General features: G+C 38.9%; 2 protein-coding genes and 1 long non-coding RNA gene across 7 annotated transcripts in view; 2 read left to right on the forward strand and 1 right to left on the reverse strand.

Annotated features, from left to right (window-relative positions):
- The first annotated feature begins 701 nt into the window (after nt 1–701).
- Nucleotides 702–4,878, forward strand: LOC139607698 (uncharacterized). Its single transcript, XM_071460814.1, has 3 exons — nt 702–2,319; nt 2,959–3,953; nt 4,188–4,878. The coding sequence occupies exons 1-2, from the start codon at nt 2,311–2,313 to the stop codon at nt 3,562–3,564; spliced, it is 615 nt and encodes a 204-aa protein (XP_071316915.1). The 5' UTR covers nt 702–2,310; the 3' UTR covers nt 3,565–3,953; nt 4,188–4,878.
- Nucleotides 4,879–5,214: 336 nt separating this feature from the next.
- LOC139607756 (uncharacterized) lies at nt 5,215–12,695 on the reverse strand. 2 transcript variants are annotated; one of them, XR_011684883.1, is made up of 3 exons: nt 10,900–12,695; nt 10,128–10,241; nt 5,215–6,662 (listed from the first exon to the last, which is right to left on the reverse strand). It is a non-coding gene; the product is annotated as an uncharacterized lncRNA (long non-coding RNA). The 2 variants fall into 2 exon arrangements; XR_011684884.1 differs by lacking the exon at nt 5,215–6,662 and adding an exon at nt 7,598–7,776.
- Nucleotides 12,696–12,769: 74 nt separating this feature from the next.
- The window catches only part of sptbn2 (spectrin, beta, non-erythrocytic 2), a 51,471-nt gene continuing 40,886 nt past the window's right edge, over nt 12,770–23,354 (forward strand). For 3 of the 4 annotated variants that reach the window (XM_071460909.1, XM_071460911.1, XM_071460910.1), the window contains exon 1: nt 12,770–13,344. The gene's annotated coding sequence lies outside the window, so the exon portion shown is untranslated. The remainder of the gene's footprint in view (nt 13,345–23,354) is intronic. The other variant, XM_071460914.1, reaches the window with a different exon arrangement.

A 23,354-nucleotide genomic window follows, 5' to 3' on the forward strand; every position in this document is an offset into this window, starting at 1 on the left:
AATTTTGGTTGTTAGCTGCTGTTTGAAAAGGACATTTGTATTTTTGAATGTGAGAGTTCTTTTGCTACTTTGCATACATCCTATAGCACTGCATGGGTATTTTCAATGAGTGATTTTGCAGCATAAAGAAAGATATTATTTTGATTTTAGGATTGAGATCTCACCATGAACAGAAATGTTTTAAATGCTAAAATGGAAGGAAATTTGCTGCTTTTTCACTGCTGCAAATTCTTATTTCCTGGAGATTTTTTGTTGTACTGATGACAGACGAAGAGACCCAACAGGGTACGCTAATATGCTGTAGATACCATAGGGACAGAATACCATGAATTATCATTCAGTTACCCCAGAGAGATGTTTTCTTTATTGTCCCTTGTCTCCATATTAGTAAACTAGAAATATCCACATATCAATTATCCTTTTCTTTCTATGATATTCAGAATTTGACACACTTTTGTCTCTTCACTGCTACATTTTGTTCTCTCTAATTTACTTTTCTTTGCCAGAAAATCAGGCCACAACTAACACTTTATGGATCTGTAATGTCCTAATAAGACAGATAAATAATATGGACGGTGTTTAATTGGTGAACTTCCATTTGAATTGTAAGTGAGTTTTTAGTCATTGCAGCAGGTCAGCAAACATGCAAAAAAGTGAAATATGTCAAATGTCACATCTATTGATAATAGATGGAAAAAGGACTCAAAACGCTAAATGAATAACAGCAGTAACTGATGGTATGAAAGTCAGTAACTGAGGAACTACACAAAAAAAGCAATGAAGAAGCTGTAGTTCAACATGTTTTCTTACTTTCTATGTAGACTGATGGTTCTTTTATTATTGTGCATTTGTTCCTCTGCTTGCTGCTCCAGTACGAGTTCACTGTCATTGACAGAGGAATTTGAGGGGAAAGTGTAGGGAACAGTTAACATCCTGATCTCAGTGTAGTCTAACTGCACAGAGTTGTGTGGAGAAGTGAAGGGTGGATTTTTTCATAAAGAAATCAGTCATATTTTCTTTACCAGACAAGGACAACAGTTACACAATAAAAGCAATACCTCTGGCGGTTGTTAAACTAGCAAAATGCTCATTGAGTAGTGCATGTGAAAGAGTGTAAGACGAGGCCCACAGATGACACGACCTACCTGAAGAACAGCATCATCTTGTGGCCTCTTTTTGTTACTGCAGCTCCTACAAGTGAGCCAGTAAACACAAGCAGGAAAAAGGGAAAAAAACAGGTTTGGTTTGGTTTGAGTAGAGCAGACTTTGATTAGTGAAGCGGAGTGACCGCCATGATGTGGTGCTGTTCATTAAGATGGTGATGTTAATGCCAGTGAAGACAGCTGGGCCTAAATATCTAGTCCTGTCTGTGTTAGAGGAGCATGATAAGGCCCACGTCATCCAGTTCATCCTTGAACACTCTGGAGGGGCTAGGTGAGTGTTCACATGGTGACACATATGAGCAAAGTTTATAACATAGAGCATATACAAAACATCACGTCACCCAGGTTACTGTGTTACCCACAAGTAGAGAAAGGATTTGTGGTGGTTGACCCCTGCATCCAGACTCAAAAAATCTCTCTAATTTCACGAAGACTGAAATCTCTTTAACAATAAATTATATAGAACACTAAAGTGTGAAATGAACTATACAACTGTAAACTGTGCATCTGTGACATCCCCCAGTAAAACAAATCACTCTTTCTTTTTTAGCAATATAAGTTATTAATTTTAATCATAGATCATGAGATGATGTGACTCCTTTACTCACTTGTGTTTTAACATTGTAACATTGTATCTCTCCTTGTTGGTATGAAATACATGTGTTGAAGTTCAGTACAGAACTGTCTGATTCTCTGTAAAATGTATTGTTGCTTTCTTGGCATCACCATACCTCAAATTAAACCTGATCCCACCTGTTCTCAGTGGAAAATACACAGTGTTGACTTTCATTTGTGGACTGATTGTGTTTTGTTTTGTTTTTTTGTTTTGTTTTTGTTTGTTTTTTTTTTTTAATTTGACTAAATATTATTTAATGTTTTCTGAAACGGTGTTTTCTGCCAACAAGCCTGTTTATTAAAGGCTGGTTGGTCTAAATGAGTCTTATATTATTTATTGTATGAAGGTTTGTGACGACATGATCAGAACCTTTAGTCTTCGATCTTCATCAATCGAACATTCGAACGAATCCAGATTCGGCAAAAAAACACAAGAAACGTTTTCACTCGAAGATAACTCGGAGGAGACGATCTCCACCGACCACTGTTTTCTTCCTGACCTTCAGCTGAAGTGGACTAAACCTGTTCCAGCATGGCAGAGGTGAGATGTCTTGGTTTAAATCCACGTTGTTTTTCAGTGTATTTTACCTTTGAGACGCTCGGAATATTAATTAATATTAATAATATTAATATTAATATTAAGCATCTTATTGCATTAAGTTTGTTTGGTTAAATGAAACTTACAAGCGTTTGACAAAACTTAAATATTCCTAATAACTGTGCATAGTTTACACCAGGTTTGAGCAAGAGCCATTTAATTTATGAGTAAATAGTAACAACATATCACAAAAATAAGCTTAAAACTCTTTTCAGGTTTGAGGTCATGGTACAATGGTTTTTAATTTTTAGGAGATCTCGAGATATTTATGACTTGCTATGAGTTGCTGTTGTTTTCTTTCTTCCTCATAAACATGTACATTAGTTTAAATAAATACAAACACATTTTACAGATAAATATATTAAACCAAATGTTCTCACTTTATTCTCAAAACACAGCAAGAACATACTGATGTTGGGAATGATTTGTGCATTAATATGTAATATGAATGTAAACTTGTCACTCTTGTAAAGTATTATGTTATTTATAAAGTATGTTTTCCAGAAAGTCATGATTGTGGAGCAGCTGATGTTCATGAGACAAGCAGCTGAGGTTTAATGGTTGACTTTGTTTCCGCTCCAGTTTTACACCTGGAGTACTGTCCTCGTGCCCGACGTCAACCAGCCTGACATGCCTAGGCTGATACTTCGGGGGGTGCCAATCGTCTCCAGCAGCTCTTTGCCAGGATCCACACCCAGGTCCCCCCCTGGGTGTGGGGACCTGGGTTGCTCCTCCCCCAGCCCTTCCTCAGCTTCATCCTCCAGTTCATCCTGTAGCACCCCTAAGTCTCCTAGCCCTCCTAAGTCTCCTGGTCCTTCTAGCCCCCCTAGCCCTCCTAGGTGCTCCCCAAGCTCTCCCCCAAGTCACCCCCCTCCAGTGCCAGAAAAGGTACGCTGGACTTGTGTGTTGCATGATGATGAGAACAAGATCATCTTAAGAAGACTGAAGACAGCAAGTTCCCCTGTGACAACACAGACACCTGAGAGGCCTTCCACAACGAGCCGCCCTTCAAGATTTCAGGCAAACACCAGTTCCCGACTGGTCTCAAAGGGCCCCGAAGAGAAGTGGGTGAAGAACCTGCGAGCCATTCTCAGAGAGAGAAACAAGCAACGTGGCAGCAGAGGATGCAAGAGAGCTGCTGAACAGCCGGAGGGTCACCCCCCAGCAAAGCGCCCCGTTAAAAATTAACTTAACATCATGGGGCGTTTAGTGACGTGATGTGATGTGATGTGCCATCTTTTACTAATTTTATTAATTTTATGTCACTCAGGACTGTTTGTGGGTCAATATTATAAAACACACAGATATGCACACACACACACACACACACGCACAAAGAAAAAAACTTTGAGGATCCCAAAAATGACAAATGAGATGAGACACCACCCCAGCATGAGAAACAAGATGAAGGACAGCTGCATCCAAGGTTGTCTTTGGGAGACTCCAAGACCACACGTGATTAAAAAACCCCAGAGGAGACCAGGAATGACAGCAGACATGAGAATCAGCCCCAGGATGAGAAACAAGATTCACCAAGGATGGAAACAGAGATGATGGACAGCTACAGATGAACAAGGGTAACTTGGCGAGGCATCATGGTGCTAACTCCACTATGTTTCATTATTTTGTGTGCAGTGTCATCTTAATGGCTCTCTAGATATTGTATTCTTAGATAAGATTATAATACTGTTGAAAAAGCAGAGAAACCCCAGATTATTTATCTCAGAATCAGTGAAAGTTACATTTGAACTTTTTGTGTTTTCACTGTTGCTGGTGACACGTCTTCTAATCTTATTGTCCTTTCTCTTCAGGTTGAACTGGTCCAGCCTCATCAGCCACCATCACCCTCCCTGACTCCTCCCTGGCCTCAGCAGCAGCAGCAAACTAACAAAGAATCAGAGCTGCAGAGAAGATGCTCTTATCCAGAGAAGCTTTCAGTCTGACGGTCACCTAGCTGGTGAAGCTGTAGCTGCTGTAGACCTGGACTGCTGGGGAATTCCCATGATGCACTGGTCTCTCCCTCTCTCTCTCTCTCTCTCACCCCCCCTCTCTCTTCCACCTCCCACCCCCCAATTCCCCTCCCTCCTTCCACCCCCCCTTCTCTCTCTCTCTCTCTCTCTCTCTCTCTCCCTCCCTCTCTCCCTCACTCCCCCCCTCTATTTCTCTCTCTCTTTCTCCTCCCCCCACCCCCTCTTTCTCCTCTTAAACCCACTCTGAGCCCGGTCCTGTCGGAGGTTCCTTCATGTTAAACGGGAGTTTTTCCTCCCCGCTGTCGCCAAGTGCTGCTCTTTGTGGGAACTGTTGGTTTCTCTCTATGATACAGAAAGGTCTCGACCTTACCCTGTAAAGTGCCTTAAGATAACGTATATGATGATTTGGTGCTGTACAAATAAATATGAATTAAATTGAAAAGAGACCCTTTCAAAATCATTTGGGAAACTCCATGTGTAACAGTGTCAGTCCTTACTCAGTATTGTTTCAACTTTTCAGATTATATGACAGTTATTACCTTTATTGTGTCTCAGGTGGGTCATGGATTTCTCTATGATTACTATCAATATCACGAATGAACCACTCACTGCAGTTTTTATATACAGAGTGAAGTCACAGTTGTCCTCTATGCCAGCTCTGCTCCTGCACGGTTTGAAATTAACTGTGAACAACATTGCAAAAAAGACTTAGACAGTTAAGCTCATGAGAGCTCAGACTTGACACTGCCCTCCTGATGACAAATTGAACATGACTGTAAATCATCAAAGAAAATGTAGTATATCTGAGCTTTCAACAGCTCACTGTCATGATAATAATCCGGTGGGCCGTATGTAATGAAGTGGGAAATGAATTTAATTCAATAGAAGATTTAAATTGAACAAATTAGGGGAAAATATGTAACTTAAGTTTCACTTAGAGCTGAGGATACATAAATGAGAATAGTCACACTAAGTCTTTCCACTTAGATGTCAGTGTATATGAATCATTAATAAAATAGCAAATCATGACAGTTTTAATTTGCCTGTTTTTGCAGCCCATTAAAGCTTGACTAATGAGGAAGTTGCAGATTCCTTGCAGCAAATCTGTTCATATGGAGGCATTAGAGATGTGATGATAGACCATTTATCAAAGATACACAAACCTGCTGCTTCCTATTCTATTGTCTTCTACACAATACTAGCTGTTACCTGTCACACAATTTGTCCACCTGTTTATGATTTAACTTGCTTTTCATGACTCAAACTTGAAACAAGTTTCTGACAAATCAAACATCCAACCAAATCAGTAGTATCTTTTTTATTTATTCCTTCTAACATTCACATTTGTTTTTGCACATCAAAAGAAGAATTTAACATTTTTGAAAAAGAGGACAAAAATAATCCTCAGGATCTTCCACTGGAGGGGGCTGCTGGCACACATGTAAAGTACTGAATATGTTTTCCATTCATCCAAATGGGTCTTCCCTGTCACCATGTCTACACTGTGATGTAGTCATCTCTGGCAGCAACATGGAAAGACTGATATTTCTGGTATAGTATGTGATAACAAAAATGTTTTATTCATAAATGAAGAACAAAGTTTTATCTGCTTTTACATGTTTACTGTACACTGCTGCAGTCCATTTTTTGTAAAACTAACAAAAATAAATTGTATATATATAACTTTCATACATGTCTGTTTAATTATTTCCAGACATATACACACATATCTATATGATCATAGTAAACACAATATAGTATATTATATATGCCGTTCTCATTAAGTCATTAAGCATCACTACACTATGCTGTACTGTCTGTAGTTTAACAAGATTGAACTGTATTGCAAATTTGGAAATCAGCAACAACAACAACACGAAAAACCACAGCAGCCTTAATTTAATGAGAGGTGCAAATGACGTGCATCACTGTCTTCCACTCCCTTGTGTTGTGTACTGGAGATGGTGTAGGTCAGGCCTGTTTTGGATTGTTAACCATTCCCAAATACTAATAATTTTACACTTGGAAGTAGTCTCAATCAACAATGAATGAAACTACAGTGATTTATAAATGTTAACTCCATGTGAAAAAGCTCTTCTGCTGATTTACACTCCAACAAATGGGTGTCATAACTCACAAAGTTGTCTGTCTGCCTCTGAGGAAATGTTTTGCCCAGATCTATAGATGTTTCCTCATCCTGTGAGCTCAGTGAGTCACGTTGCACCATAGTGGCACCACAGCTCCTCGCTGTCCTGGTTTCATTCTGTCGAATTATTATATAATTTTAAACTGGAACAGCAGGGTGACCTCCAGCAACTAGTTTAGGGAGAGCGAGAGATAAGAAGAGGGATGGGAGAGATAGAGGATGTGCAAGAACCACAACAGAAATAGCATAGTTGTCCTAGGGAGATGACTCAAAAAGTGGTGGGTGGATATAAATATCTATTAGTAGGTCGCATTGACCGGAGTATAACCCACTGGGTACTGGTGTCTGTAGACTGTAGCTCTGAAACTTTCTTCTTTGTTGGTCAAGCACAGCTTCAGCTGGCTTTGGAAACTGGGTAATGAACAGTACGTAACATAGCAAGATAATGATAATGTTTTATTGTAACTTTCTGCCTTCAAAAGCTCCTCTCCTTCTCTCTGTGTTTTTTGACGCCCTTGGGACACCTTTTCACACTGTATCTTGTAGATTCCTGGATACAGAGTGGCGGATGTGAAATTTATTTACTATTATGGTTTTCTACATAAGCCAATGTTGAACCAAAAGGCAGTGAGAACCGGTAAAACATGAACTCTCTCTCTCTTGCTAACTTCTACACATAAATATATCATGTTAAGATTTTCAATAGATAAGCTGTCACAGACAGTTTGAACTGTGGCTTTTCTTTGAGACAAATGAAAGTGAATCTTATCTACATTAGCAAAGAAAGATTTCATGTCTTGCCAAATTTGGAAGAATTGTTAATAGTGTGTCAGAGATGTTGCTTATAAGAAAACAAATCTAGCAGGGCAGCCTTATAGGGATGAATTATGCTCCTTGAAACAGGGTTGAAATCTTGACTAAACTACCCAGTGATTTTAATTAGCTCATGAATGTCCAATAATAACAATATAATAATAATAACTTCTTCCAATGAACATTTACCTTAAACTTTATTTTTGGTTTATTGAAAATGATCTTTATTCAGTAGCAAAACCTCCATAATGCTGTACATAACAGCACCAGGATATGTGTTTACTGAGCTGTTCCAGACTGCAGATACCTATTATCTGGAGTAGACCCTCATTGTGCCTCCTTCAGCTTGTGTATGTCCCACCCTCAGACACCTTATTAAAGGGCAGCACAGAGACCCCTTTCATTACCAGGAGTTGGAGTCATATGATTCAGCTTTAAGGTTGGGAATATCAGTCGCACATACACATTATCCTGGGAAAAAAAGAAAAGAGATCATGTCCGTGAAGCTGTACAGTCACACCAACACAACCTCCCCCCCAACTCCACCCTGGTCACTGCACACACCAATGATGACCCCACCCTAACCAGGTCCTGTCTATAGTGAGCAGACAGAGGGGGGTTTAGCTCAAACTGCTGCAATCTGCAGAAAGCACTGTGCTGGACACACTCTGGCAGCCAGTGGCAGCCTTATATCCTGCGCTCAGCTCTTTCCCTTTGTCATAGCGGATTGAGGATGAGCTCTCTGCTGGGGTGTGGGCCTGTGAGCAGGGGTGGGGACTGGGGCCGGGGGCGTAAACAGGTTGAGTGTGTGTGTGCTATCAGTGGTGACACACATGCATATAGCCCAGATGAGTGATTTATGAAGCCCTGGAGCTTTCTTTTAGCCTTTAACATTACTGTCGAGTATCTGGACAGAGAACCTGGCGTGTTTTAGACTTTACCTTACTGGAAATAAGATGTAAATCCACTTGAACTTGAGTTTTTCCAATTTCAAAAAGGAGAGGGTGCAACAGGCCACATAAGTCCATGCAATGTATTTTTTGTTTATATGGATCTTGTGACAATAACAGTAATAACGTTTTCTTTTGTGTATAATCAGGCCTCAGAGGATGTCAACTAAATTATTTTAAATTAATGTTCTTACCAACTCACAGCAGGTACTGCACGAGAAAGTCTTCTTACATACTCTAACTGCATTGTATTGCATTACAAAACAAGTAGCTGTTTAACAGTATAAAACAAATCAACAATGGAATGTAAAATGAAATCCAAAAACGGAATTTAATATTATGTAAATTTTGTAAAATATAATTTAATCTTTATTTGATCAGTTAGCATCTTTTCAGGTCAGACTTTCACAGTTACAAACATTTGCACCCAGGGGAGATCTACTACAACCGCACACTGATTTTCTGGCCTCGAAGCAGCATCGCTGGAGCAGTTGGGGATTAAGGGCTTTGCTTGATAGCACCTCAGTAGTGGTAGTGATATAGACGTGACTTCACAAAGCCCATTTCTCTAACACTGTTATCAAACATTATTTGCAACATCATAAGAGCATTTATATTTTGTATAAAATGTCTTTAAAAAAAATGTATAAAACACATTGGCAGCCAGAGACATAACATCTTTTAAATTCTGTTTATGTTTTATGTTATCAAGGTTAGACAATAAGTTTTCTGCCCTAAATCTGGCTGATACGGCTTAAAATCCCCCCATGCTAACTTCAACATGTTCCAAATCCTAAAAATAACTATTTTAATCCAGACCAAAAACAGTGTTTTTGTCCAAATGCTGACTGACCAACATTCAATAATTGTATGTCCTACAACTACCAGCTCATTTCCCTTAAGATATACGCTTTGCCATTTCTTCCTTTGGAGTGTAAGTACGCCAGGCAATTTTAATGACCTACACAATTACAATACCCACTTTTTCCATAGCTCTGGCTGACAGTGTTAACTTGTAGGCACAAGCCCTCTCTTTAAAGCAGTGGAGCCTCAAATACTCATCAACCCCACTGCCATAAGTCTGTTGAGTCAGGTGATCAGTGCAATACAAGTTTTTGAGCAGTGACAAATTTGCTGTAATATGTCGACACTGTAAATCAATCGCAACCAATCAATGGCTGCATATGAATGGAGACTGCCCACTTGGAAAGCTTCAACTACAATAATACATTCACAGCATAAATGCAAAACACTGGAACCACACTAACAACACAGCAGAGCTTTTTCACCACTAACTGCCCATAATGAGTAGCATGCTATTTTCCAAACTGCTCAGCCCTCCTGAAGAGAACCATCATCTCATAAAGCCTCCACCACTACCGTCCGCGTTAGTTCAGCTACACCCATAGACACAGGTACACACCCTATAGAGAGGCAGACACACACTGTAAATCCCAATTCACTCACTCAACTTAAACGTTTATTGGGAATGCTTTGCACACAAAGTTCACTTTGTAACAGCACAGAAACGTGAAAGTTCTGAGTACACCAGACACAAAATAACTGAATCATATGACCCTTGTCTGAAGTTTATGTCAGTTCAAAAAAGCTTTTTTAAGCAAAATAATTCATTTTTTGAGCATGTCACTCTGTCATAAGAACAGGGATGCTATGTGAGGCTACATGACATAAAATTGCCACTTGAAAACTTGCTGAATGTTCCATTTTTATGTTGGGTTTATTATTATTATTATTATTATTATGTTTATTTTTCATCATTCGGCTTAATCAAACTACTCAAAGATTTACTGGAAACAGCTTACACACAAGAATTTCAGTTTAGTACAGTAACATGAAAGCTATGAGTCTTACCGGTTGCTCCCAACTCTGTTGGGTAAGTGAAGTTGAGGCAGTAGTATGGGCATTGCAAATTGGGAACACTGCCATTCAAGATGGTCTGATCCACTGGAATCATGAAGTGTCTGGCTGTCAACAGAGTAAAATGTCACATCTAAAGTTAAAAGATCAGTCCAACATCATGACTGTTGTAAACCACAATGAGGAACTACTGTAAAAAAAAATATGTTGTCATTATTTGGTTTACAATAACAAGAAAAAACCCATATCTTTACAACATTCATATCCAGGTTTTATTATAGATTTATTTTCCATTTTTCAAAATTGTACTTAATAGTGTGGAACTTATGAAATACCAAAATATTTGATGCAGATTGTTTGTTCAGTTATTAATTTGTTTTTACTAGAGGTCACATGGTCAATGATGCAATCAGTGAACACAAGGACGCATGGTGTGCTTGGAAGTTGATCAACTTCAGATGGCAGACACATTTTATTAATCGCCAGGAACATCTTCCCCTGGTCGTCAATGAAATGGTTCAAAAGTAGCACAAGACACCTGGGAAGATCAGCATCTAGATGCTTTGCTTTGGCGATTTCCATGCCTGCTAGGATGCCCCCTACTTTGCTCCTCTTCTCATGGGACATGAGGTATGAAATGATTCTTCCACATTTGCTTGACACGGATCCTCTGTCAACATCCATACCATGAGTGAGCCATCGTACCGCACATCTTGAACAGATATGGAAACTCTTTTACCAAAACAGTGGTTTACAGTCAACTTACTATGTTGCTTCTCTGAGTGTAAAGAGTTGCCACCATTTTCTCTTCAGTATTTTTGGTGTTCTTTCTGTTTTTATGCATTGTCTTTAATTCTCCTTGCGTACGTTTCTGAGTCTCCACGGTTTCACTTTGTTGCAGCAGCTTCGGTTTCATACAGCCTTATGAATCCAGTCTCATCATCCTGAAAGGTAGGTCTTCACCTCAGCCTTGCTCCGAGTTGCAAGCTAGCTGCCGGGGGAAGTCCCAGACTTATTCCAGGTCAAATTGGGGTCAAAATAATGTTGAACTTGTAAAGTGATGTTCACAAACAATATAAATGTTTGTAAAATAAATTGTGTGTGTATGTGTGTGATAAAAAAAAGGGGAGAGAGACTGAGTAAAATCTCCGAACAAATGTTATTAGTGGAGAGGTTACACAAAGATACTGAAAGAAGTGCTTTTGTCAACAGCTGTGTACAAATACAGAGCCGAAATCTGCACGTAAACATTTCTGCAATGTGTGTGATGCTGAAGTTACAAGAACAACAAATTTTGACTATTTGCTGTTGTAGACACTTTGGCTGCGATGGTAGGAAGTGTTGAGATAGAATCTACGTCATACACGTCATGCTGTAGCGTCCCTCAACTGTCGCTGCTTACTGTCCCTAATAGTAAGCTGTACATAATGTGTGTGCCGTTAATTGCCTCCATAGGCTATTTTGACTGTAAATTTAAGTAAAATTAACTCAAAAATTTAAAAAAATGCTGACTTAAATAAAACAATTATGTCAAGTTCACAGGGGATACATATTTCTATAGGTTCTACGTCATTTTAACAGTCCTGGACATATGTGTAGACTAAATTTTGATATCACAGATAAATTGGGGTTTACAGTGCAGTGCAGTACAGAGAACATAGAGACACAAAAATAACTTATGTGTCCGGGTTTGGGTGCCATCACTAATGTCTGTCCACAGGCCACTGTCCCTCTCTGGAGTCTGGATCTTTTATAACTCAGCTGCAATGACCATGAAGTCACTGTTCATATTACAATAGCATACTGTGCAAAGGAGAAAAACACAGGGGGGAAACAGGTCTTGGGGCTCTCTTGCACGAGGATCTTCCAGACTCTATGAATAACCCAGATCTTGATGACTTGCCTGATGTCACACACCAACCAGGTGCTGCATGGTGTCTCAGGAATAATTTAGTGCAAGAACAGCTCCTCAGAGATAAAATGCTAAAACAAATGGAGCAAATCCTGAAAATAAGAAATCAAGATTGCGGTTTTTATGTTGTTTTTTTTTTTCCTTTCTTTTCAAAAAATACATTTTTACCCAATTACAAGTGATGACATGGGTGAGATGTTCAAATACCATACTGTAATCCTATAGTATGGTGTGTGGATATGGTAGGATATATAGTATGTATGAATGTATAAACTATGAAGACTTGTTCATGAATTCTATATCGATTCCCTTTTTGTTAGTCCTCACCAGTCACAAAGGAGATGGCTGGAGAATTTGAAGCTTTGAGGATCAGTGAGATGTTTAAATTCCCCATGCCTAATGAAGGTGATGTATTCAATATACATCATAGTGTTGATTTATGCTGACATTTGTAGAATGTCCTCATGATTTTCATTGCCCGATTGCAAGGACACGAATCATTTTTACAAAGCTCTTTGTGAAATACAAAAACGCCTGGTATCTAGAGGCTTTTGGTTATAGCACCAAGGACAGCATCAGATACAGAGCCGGAGCATCTTCCTCCCTCTGTGCAGTTATTGTTGAGAATACTGAAAAATGTGCACGGTGTTTCCCATGTGACCGTGAAGGGTTAGCACCCACCCACCCACACACACCCACCCACCCCTCACCACCACCCCCTCACACACACACACCCCTAACTACCACCACCACCATCACCGCGTCCACTTTTTTCTTTCTTCTCCCTGTCGACCGGGAATACAGGCAGCGGGAGTGAGTGAGGTACGGACGGCCCTTCGGATGCTCGGCCGAGGGGAGAAGAAGAAGAAGAAGAAGAAGAAGAAGAAGAAGAAGCTGCTGCTGCTGCGGATATCCGTCTCATACCTGCCTCCTCATTACGAGCTCCTCTCATCGCCTATTTTTTTTTTTCCCCATTCCCCGCTGACCGTTTTGTGTGAAAGCTAGATTAAAAAAAAAAGAAAAAGAAAAAAAGAAAAAAGCCTGGTTTGGTTTCGTAACACGCTGCACCGGCAGCAGCGGCAGCAGCAGCGCGGAAGGAGAGATCTTTTTCGAGGATGCGGATTTAACGGAAAGACGTTATCAGTGTCACCTGGGATTTTTAACCGTTAAAATTCGAATTAGCTTAGTCGCACCCGTTGGTAGCAAGGGAAGATATTTTTCATGTCTGCTGAAATATCACATATAGTGACGCGGTAGAAATATCATCAGCAGCCGTTTCACCAGAAGACAAAATAAGGGGTAAGCTTGATTTTTTTTTTCTTATCTTTTTATCCTCCTCCACCAGTAGGGTACCCCCTAATAACAAAGCTAATGAAAAGGAGGGGGAGTCTGTGATATTCAGGTGACTACTGCTAGCTTGCCACTGCTATAGCTTTCCAAGCCCACAGATAACCTTATTGTATCGCAGCCCATGCCTTTTTTTTGAAACTCTGAAAGAGATGCTGGTTAAAATAAAACCATATGCATTTCTGCTATGTTAGCTGCCCAGTTGAGAGGTGTATCTGACGGCAAAGCCGTACGTTAGTTATTGGGGACCATCTCTCTATATGTCTGTCCCTTCTTGCCTTTGTTTGAATCGATGTCAAACGCAGACACATTTTATCTGCGTGCTCTGGACGACTAGCCTGTGGATCTTTGATTCAGCATCTGCTATTAAACCTAACAAAGTCTTGTTGCCTGTTTGCTAGCCTGGTTATTATTTGTAACATACCAAGAGGTGGAACAGTGCTGACATCTTGTAAAGCTGCAGTTTTTGCTCTCGACATTGTGAGCTGTGTGGTTATGTTATGATAGGACTGAGATTTATACTGCGTGCCTGGCCTAGACTGTGAGTCATAGCAGGGATGCATCAGGTTAAAGTATGTTAAAATGAGGGCTTACTAACGAAATATATTTGAAAACAAAGGCCAATGAACAAGTTGTTTTGAAAAGTGTGAGTGTGTTACATGTCCATCAAGCATTTTTAAGACAATACCTCTAAATATCGAGATATTGAGAGCTGACATTTGGTGGCTACCACGTGTAGAACCATGTCTGATGTCCCAGATACATCAGCCCAATGAAAAATTGTTTTAAAAAAACACATACATAATAATGAAATTAACTTTTTAATCATCATTCTCGAGGAGCTGTTTGAAATTTTAGATTTTTGTGTAGCAAAGAGGTGGCAGCACCAAGTAGTGGTTATTTGAGATGCAGGTATGTATTGATGGATTATTATTTTTCTATGATCATTAAGCAGAAATTAGAGAAAGAGAGCTAAAAGGATGAGATGTTGTATGACAAAACTGTACAGTTAAGAGGGGGATAATGTTGGCTAAATACAAAGGTTTGATTAACTTTTTTTAAATTTTTTTTTTTTTTTTTTTTTTTTTTTTTTTACAGAGATTACAAAATGCTGTTCTGGGCCAGAACAGTTTATAGTGGGTCTTTGGTAAGAGCTATGGCTGTTTTGTGGAAGCAAACCTATGGCCTTTCCATTAGAGAATGTTCATGCTACCCTTTATCAGTGGCTCTTAATAAAGCACATCTGCTCACTTTATATTCAGTGACTGATTAACACATTGATTGCAAGCTGAATGCAATAAATGGCAGTCATCTACAGAATGGGATCGAAAGCCAGGGGTTACATTTCAAATGCTTTGTCCTTTTCCCCCTACTGCTTTTTGACCAGGACACTGGTTTATCTTGAAAACAAAATTTATATCACTTAGTCTAGACACATTTCTTAATACAACTTAAGTAGACAACCAAAGAAGCAATAAAGTACATTACTTAATTATTTTAGCAATTAGTTTATAGTTGTTTCATGTCTATGTTAATGGCTTTCCTTTACTAGTTTCAATACGATCTTAATGACTCCTGTTAACGATTTCCATCTTGGATTCCTTTTATTTCTGACCCAGGGTTTACTTAATGTCTCTTTCATTTATTTCATTGTTATCTTACTTAGTAAGGACTCAGCCTGTCTGTCACCATGATAGGGGCAGGCCTAACATTGCATTGGATAATCCTTAGCAATTGATTATTTTGCCTAGTGCTAGCACTAATGGACAAAGGAATATCTGCCCAGAAGTGAACTGTTCATTTGGTTACCGCTCCCTTTTTAACATTTCACAGCCTCTTGTAGAAGGTTCACAAATGATATTTGGTCTTTGCTGCTTCCTGTTCCACTGTCCCTAATCCAACTTTATGTACACTCTACAGGGACTGACTTGACATCTTAATTTAACAATGGAGCAACCAAACATAGTCCTGATTCTATGGAAAAGGAGTTAAACAACTTTAAGATCTCCTTCTAGGAACCTTCGTTGCGACCAAGTAAAGATGGATATCTCATGAAGAATATTTTTTTAAATTCTATTCTTTCACCACCTCTGCATCCGATAAAAAGTTTAACTTTACTACTTTACCACTATCTTTGAAACACAACTTTGCACAGAAAGCCAGTATGGCACCATGAAGTAAATAAGCTGCAAATTTCATGTTTTGGTAATCATACTTGCAGTTAAAAACTATGTTACAGTCTGAAGGAAACAGGGAGATATGGAGATATATGGAAACAGTATCAACATTGTGATATGAAACAACATTGTCTTTAATTTAGCTATTTTGTGGTGTTCTTTGGCTCAAATGTTTTCTTTTTTTGGTGTTAAGGTGTGTAAAGGTGAACATTGACATAATTTCCATTAAAATAGACAAGCTTGAGTAAAAAAAAAAAAAGAAAAAATGAAAGTCTCTAACCTCTTGGTCATCATATCCACATTGTTACAGTTTTTTCTTAGAGACTATATCATACATATCTAAATATATCCAAAATATTGTCATTGTTATTATCACCTTTCAGAATCACCTGCCCAAAGTGCATGTCACATTTACTGTGAGTTGAAGTTAAATTTACACAATCCCCCCAGGGAGAGGTCACGCTTCATTTTACTAAGTTTTTAATGATACCACTAGAGGGCGACATGATGACTTTCTCTTACTGTTCACCTTGTTGAAATGATGCTCATGGAGCATTGTCTGCAGGCAGCATTAGGTCAGGGTTGAAGCAGGCCACATGCAGTATATTTAATAATTAACAATATCCCTTTGGAGCTGTGGCTGAAATGTAGCTGCAGAGGCCCGCTGTGATATGACTAATTGTGGAAATTACAAAGAAAGGCTGTATATAGTTTGTTAATAGAATACAATACTTGTGGCAAAATAACTCTTTATGAAGTGAGTACCATGAATTAAAAAAATTCATTCATTTCCATATATTCTTGAACAATCTCGTTTGTTAATAATTATTGCCTCAAAAAATCTTAGTCTGATTATGCTTTGTTATTGTGTTCATACCCACAGGTTGAAATAACAGTAGAGCTTTTTTGATGGAGAGACAGATGGATTGTGATGATAGAAGAGAAATGGCTGTTAGCCGGCTGGATGGCTGTCTAGATGAACACCATTCAACAATGGAATGGCACTGTGAATGTGGGCCCCCCATAGTGCTGATTTTCAAAATCCCTCTCAAACAAGCTTTTTTCAGTTCCTGCTATTCACACATTCATTGTGCTGCAGTGAACCATATCACTAACCCAGTGTACAACTTGTGTAACTAGTGTTGCTTTCTGATGTGCAGGTCTTCATTTAACATTTCATGTTTTAGGTCTGTGTAGTGCAACATCTCAAAGTCCAGTGTAGAGTTTAGTATGGGATTTTTTTCAGCCTTTATTTATCCAGTCTTTCACATGTGGCTATGTCATATGTAAAAGGCCCTGAAAGCAGTGAGCCCTGTGTTGTGATGGCCAGAAAGTAACACTGATGTTGACTTGAGGTCAGAATGTTTCTGTCTTAATCTGCTGCCATGAAATAAACAATTTAAGAGGCATTTAGCACTTATCTATCCTTTGGACTGTGCGAGAACTTTAGTTGTTTGACAGAAAATGGACCTGAAGCTTTGGAAAAATAAAATGCATAGAGTAAAATGTAAAAGTGGTCATTTTCCTTTTTTCTTTTTTTGCAATATTAACTATTTGGTTTAAGATCTTGTAGGTGACCAAAAAATCCTACAACCCATGTGGGTTCTGAAATATTTTTGACAAGTTGACTTTCTTCAGATACATTGGAGCATTTCACTTACTGTAACATACCAACTTTATTTTCATAATTTAGGTATGACCATAAGTAGGTCATCAGCATGAATATTATAGTATCTTCAAAACTAGGTAATGCAGTATGTAATGCATCAAAATGATCTCAATAAAAATGTGATTTATTTTGTGAAAAATAAGATTTATTTTGTCTTAAAACCAACTGAAGCCACATTAACTGAAGAACTGTTCTGAACAACTTATAACATCTGCATGAATTATGCATTTAGTTTTTTAGGAGGACTGTGACAATAGTAAATCATCTTGCATCTATAATTAAACAGTAGCCAACTAGTAAAGTCAATGAAAAGGTATTTTAATTGCTTAAATAGCTTTTCCATTCCAGAGAAAATGTAGTTTTCTGTCAATACCATGGGCTTCTTATCACTTGTGGCTAGCTTTTAATGATAATCATTTTCCTAACCCCTTGTAGCATGTACCTGCGCTAATCTCAAATTGCATTCCTCTGGTTCTATATGACCAGAATGATTTGTATTCATTTTGCTGTTAATTTGATGCTAATATTCTGCGTTCATAGATTGAATTTGCAAATGTTCCTTTGGGAATATTGGAAATACTAGCCATGTCTGCTATGAGTCTGACCCAAGAACTGTGAATCAAGAGCCTTGTTGCTCATGCTTGTAGGCTTCAAAACTTCCAGAGAGTGACTCTAAAATAGCGGTAGTGCAATGTGTAAAATCAAAGTTGGAATCACAAATATAGCTAGATGCTAAATGGTTTAGGGAGAAGGCAGTGTGCTTATATACTTTATTTCAGATGTCACAGACGATGAGAGGGAGAAAGAATAAGTGCAATACAGGGGCACACGTGACAGCAGGCAGAAGCTGGACGCATGCCTGGTTTTTCAGAATTTTGTCAATTTTTCTATTTTCAGCACCTCATGTACTATTAAAGTTACATTTACAGTATGCCCTTAATTTATAAATACACCCTTTTTTTTCTAAAGATTGGGTCATTGGAAGGTCATTTTACATTCAGTGTCTCTTGCGGGGGCAGAGTTTTCATGCAGAGGCAGAAATTGTTGCACTATGCCTCACAGTCACAAAATATTGTACACCCCTCAGCAGTCTGAAAACACAATATCTCACTGCCAATTTAAGTCAGAGCATTGCCAAGCCAACATCTCTGATCATTTTTAACATTTGTTGATCAGGGCAGTATGTAACTATTTAAGTACTGCTTGCAATTTACTGCCTCTGAACACAATAAATAGCATTCATTGTTTGAGTTCAGTTTGTCACCCTAAGAATTTTGGGGGTTTACTCTGTAATTTCAGATTACAGACCATGAATTAAGGTTGGAAACCACACTTACTTGTCCTGTGCTGCAAGCCTTCTGACAGAAGTGGACATGTTTTTACCAAAGGTTGCAATTTGCTCAATGAAGGCTCACATGTCATTAGTCATTACTGCTTTAAGCAGCAGCTGTTTTACACCACCTCTAATATTAAGATGGTAATTTGAATGTGGCATCAGACCTTATAATACATGCTGTCTTCTCCATCGCGGTATTTTCTCTTTATTCTACTGTTAACTGTCGAAACCTCTTCCATGCATGTACATAAATGCTGTAAATGTAGGGATTTTGCTGGGCTTTTACTGTAGTTTATATGTCCATATTTATGTCTATACTAGATGTTTTTTTGGTGAGAGGTATTTTAGATTGTACATGTAGTGAAGTTAGTTATTATAGACAGTTTCCTTCCAAATAAACAGTATTAATAATGTACCAAGCATTGAGACTTTAAACCCAATAGTTTTTTTTTTTCTTCAGTGAGTATATGTATCTGGTATGAATATTGTAGCATCACGTATCACAATTACTGCACATACTGTAACACAGACAGGAGCACACCTATAGGCATGCTGACAGTGCTTATGCCTGCACTTGGTCTTGTTTGTTTTAAATGGCAAGAACCATTCCATGGTGGATTAGCCTGATTTGCATGAATATTTCATTCACTGATGCTTTTAATTTGGATTTCTGGCAGCACCAGAGATTGATGCTGCTACTCTGACTTCCAGCCAAATGTACTTCAAAGCACAGACTAAGCTCAGGACTCATTCAGCAGCAGAAGCAGGACAGGGGCAGTAATCACTATTACTTTCACCTCGCTTTGGCCATGCTGTGGCAGTGCTAAATCTAAAAGCAATAACAGTAGTCCTATTATAAATAGGCTAATGCTTTGGATGGGCCCGTATCGCCACAGTGGGAAGAAGGTAATGAAGATATATCAGGTGTATAATCTCAGCGCCACTGTAAAGCAATGTGACATCTCTTTTAGATTTATGAGATGCATGTTATTCGTGTCAATTCGATTATTATGGATTATTATTCAAAAAAAGTATTTGAAAGTTCAGACTTTGAAACTTATTATCCTCCCACTTACTGTTTGCTCATGCTATTGTATGCAGGTACATCTCATGTCACCCACTAACCTATGATGTTGACATTGTTTACAAACCAGATGCTTCTTCATTGGGCAGTTGTATCTTAAGAAAATAGCAGCAGCTCAGTACGATGTAACATGAAATTCTTCTTTTGTCATCTAGACTGATGTGAAAGTTGTAGATGGTAATGGGTTTTGAATAAATTGTTCAAGATTATATGGAAATGAATGATTTTTTTAGATTCATGGTACTCACTTCATAAAGAGTTATTTTGCCACAAGTATTGTATTCTATTAATCTATAAGTAATCTAAGTATGAATATGATTTATTGACAACTGAATTTGGTGTACTTCATATTAACAGAATGGCATAATGCATTTATATTAACTTATGCTTACTTGAAATCAGTTATTTGATCAAAAGTAGAAAAAACAGTAATCTAAAAAATAAAAACACAAAGTCATTTATTTTTTTAAATAAAATATTCTTTTTGTACCATTGTGCTTCAGTCAGAGTTGGTGCCTTAAACCAAAGTAACATGTCTATGTGTGGAGGGCAATGCTAGCCACTTGAGTTTTTGATGAATGTGATGCTACAGGTCAACAAAGGACCTCTGCTGTCCTATTCAGCAGGGCATTCAAGCCAGGATCAGCAGCCTGTGGAGGGGCCTCTGATCTTATGTGGTGCTGGCTGCCTCATCTCTGCAAACAGGAAAGGCTCGAACGGCTGGCCTCAACTCTCTGCTGACTCCTCCATTGTATGGAGCCAGTTTGGCAGGGTAGGCTTTGTGTGCTGCATTTTGGGATCTGCCATCCCACCCTCCAGGCTCATCTGAGTATCATAGGCAGGCTGATTTGGGGCAACACAGGTGCTACCTTGAGCTTGAACTCATCAAAATTTGTTTATGCCAACAATTTGGCTTCTTTACATTTGTAATGTTACATTTGCAGTAAAATATTTAGAACTTAATAAATGTGTATTTCAAATCATCACATGGCTCTAGGTTAGAGTCGTATAGCAAGGCTTATAGTTCCTTTGTTTGGCATTACAGGGAGTGGTTGTGTGTGTGTGTGTGTGTGTGTGTGCACTATTCCCCTGGTGCATGGTTGCTGTGTGGCTGGCTAATGTGCACAGGCCTGATTCCCTGCAGGCGACTGATTGTGGGCTCTTTTTCTTCTTTTTTCCTCTTTCCCTGATTAACGGGTGCATTGACATCCAGACCAGCTGGGCGAAGAGAAACAGCTCTGCGAGGGGAGGAGGGTGATGGAGAGTGAGACAGAAAGAGGTGATGGCTCTGCCTGTCATGCTGCTGGCGCTGCCCTGCTTTCTTAGCTGGTGTCACTCTACTGAGAGGGATAGCCTGATGTGTGTCTGCCAGGTCAGAAGCTGGGCTTTAGCCTTCAGGCATTCCTCAGTGTCCTACTTTCACTCTTCCCTTTTTCAGGAGCATTATTCACTATATTCTATGATCCCTATTTGAAGTGTAAAGAAAGCATAATGCTGTCATATTTGAAAAGGTTAGTCCCATTTAGGTCATGCCTTGTCATCCAGCTTGAGGATATTTTTTTTAACAATATTGAAGACATGCTATCATTGAATCTGTGTTGACAGTGTTCACGCAGCACTGCAGTATTTCCCAGTTATTGATGATAGGCTAATTGTAAGAGCAGCAATTATTTCTTTTGCATTATTTTGTTTTGTTTGTTTTGACTGCAATAGAAATTCTTCAGAGAGTAATATTGACGATATGTGGCAGATTCTAAATCTTTCATTACATTAATGTGTATCCTTTGTTATGTATTTGTGGATTAGGTCTTGAGGGGATTTTCTTTCATAGAACCTCTTCTATGCCCCCTTTTTGTGTCACATCTGTCTGCCCAACTGCCTGTCTGTTTCTTTTTTCTGATATGATTAGTACTGTTGGAAGTTGAATTGCAGTAGCTTTGGGGCTAACATCTGATGTCTCAAGAAGGTTTTTGTTTGTAAAAAAAACACTGAAAAGGCTCCTTCATGTCCATTAGCTTTGCAGAGCAAAATAAAAGTTTTGGGTTCTATCTGTCTCAGTTTTGGTTTCTTTCTGGACCATGGGGAGGCAGTTGATGATTGCAGTTGTTTAGCCAACCCATTTTGTGTGCTGAATGCTAACAGACTATATGCTTACATCCTGAGTGGGTGGATTTGTATGTGTGGCTTTTGGAAGCACTGTGTGTATATGTGTGGGTTGGTGGTGGTGTTGGTGGTGGTGGCACTGGTGGTGGAGGAGGCGGGGTGTAATAGGTCAGCTTGGCTTTCATGTGTGGTGTGGTGCCACACTGTTGTGTGTGGGAGGATGAGTACAGTAGGTTGTATCATAGTAGGTCAGGGGATTGTTTGTCTGATCCATTGAGGAGCGATTAGCGCAGACCCTGAGCAAAGCCTCTTCCTATCCACAACAAGAGGAGGATTGCCCTCCATTTGCCACTGCCAGACTCTTGTGACCTCACTGGTCCAGCCCCCCATCCAGACCCCGCCCTTGTTCACTCACAGAGATAGATTGTCATGGGCTTCATTGCTGCCAGGCCTGTCCTGGTTAGTGTGTCCTGTTTGTAGCTGTTGCTTCCATGCTGTGACAGTTATGTTAAGTTGTGTAGAAATCTTACTGCTTAGCTCATTGTCAGATGCAATATACTACAATCAGTTGCATTGTATAGGCCTGTCTGTGATTTTTATTTATTTATTTTTATCTGTTGATTTGCGCCATAATTTGACCTGGTGATGCTGATGAAGGCATGGACTGAAAATAATGCGAGTTGTCAAAATTGATGTTTGTGGACTGTAATTATTGTTTTTTTAGAGAATATCCAACCCAGAAACGAGGGACTCAAGAATAAGCATACTGACTGCCTACACACAGTAGGTTCAAAGCACTAGCTAAGTCCTGGGGTGCCAGTGAGTAGTGAGGTGACAGGTCGGGGGCCAGTGTGGAGGCGTTGTTCTGCCTTCTTCTTTAATCCCTGCATTTAGTTTCTATTGCCAGCCACCTCTTAATCTGCCACTAATAGGATTTACCAGGCTTTTTAATTTTTTTTATAGCTGGAATGTGTGTGACTTGTTTAACTTGGCTCAACAAAAGTAAGCTGTACTTTAGGATTGGGATGATGGACAATGCCACAGTCTGTTGATTAATTACTAAAGTCATAAATGATATTTGGAAAATCTGATGCCAGAGTCTGTAGATGTAAAATAGATAAATACATTTATTTTTATGTTAAAAGACTATTCTTAATATAGCGTATTCATGTTCAAGTAGCTGTTGTACTGCATAGCAGAATTAGATATGCATGGCTTCAACAAAATCTCAGTCTCTTTTATTGATGAAAATCATACTGAAAAGCACAATGTGTCCTGGTAGCCTAATGGATCTAAATTGCATGTCATGTCACAGCAGCACTACTTGTTCGATTGTGACTATGGACCTTTCATACATCTTATCCCCCCATTTTCTGCCTGGGTCCATGCTGGTATCTACTCTTATTTCTCCAAAAAATACAAGATTACTACAAAGTAATCTTAAATAGTTTTTTTTATTTTTTATTTTTGTACAAAATACACTAGATAAACAACACAATAAAGCCTACTGTAATAGTGTGGCTGAGTTACACATTAAGTCACCCCCATGCTACACAGCTGCAGATAATTACTGTGAGTGAACTATCTCTACTT

This window comes from Trachinotus anak, unplaced genomic scaffold, assembly GCF_046630095.1.
Source record: "Trachinotus anak isolate AG129_WGS33_773 ecotype Australia unplaced genomic scaffold, CSIRO_AGI_Tana_v1 ptg000024l, whole genome shotgun sequence".
Taxonomy (NCBI): domain Eukaryota; kingdom Metazoa; phylum Chordata; class Actinopteri; order Carangiformes; family Carangidae; genus Trachinotus; species Trachinotus anak.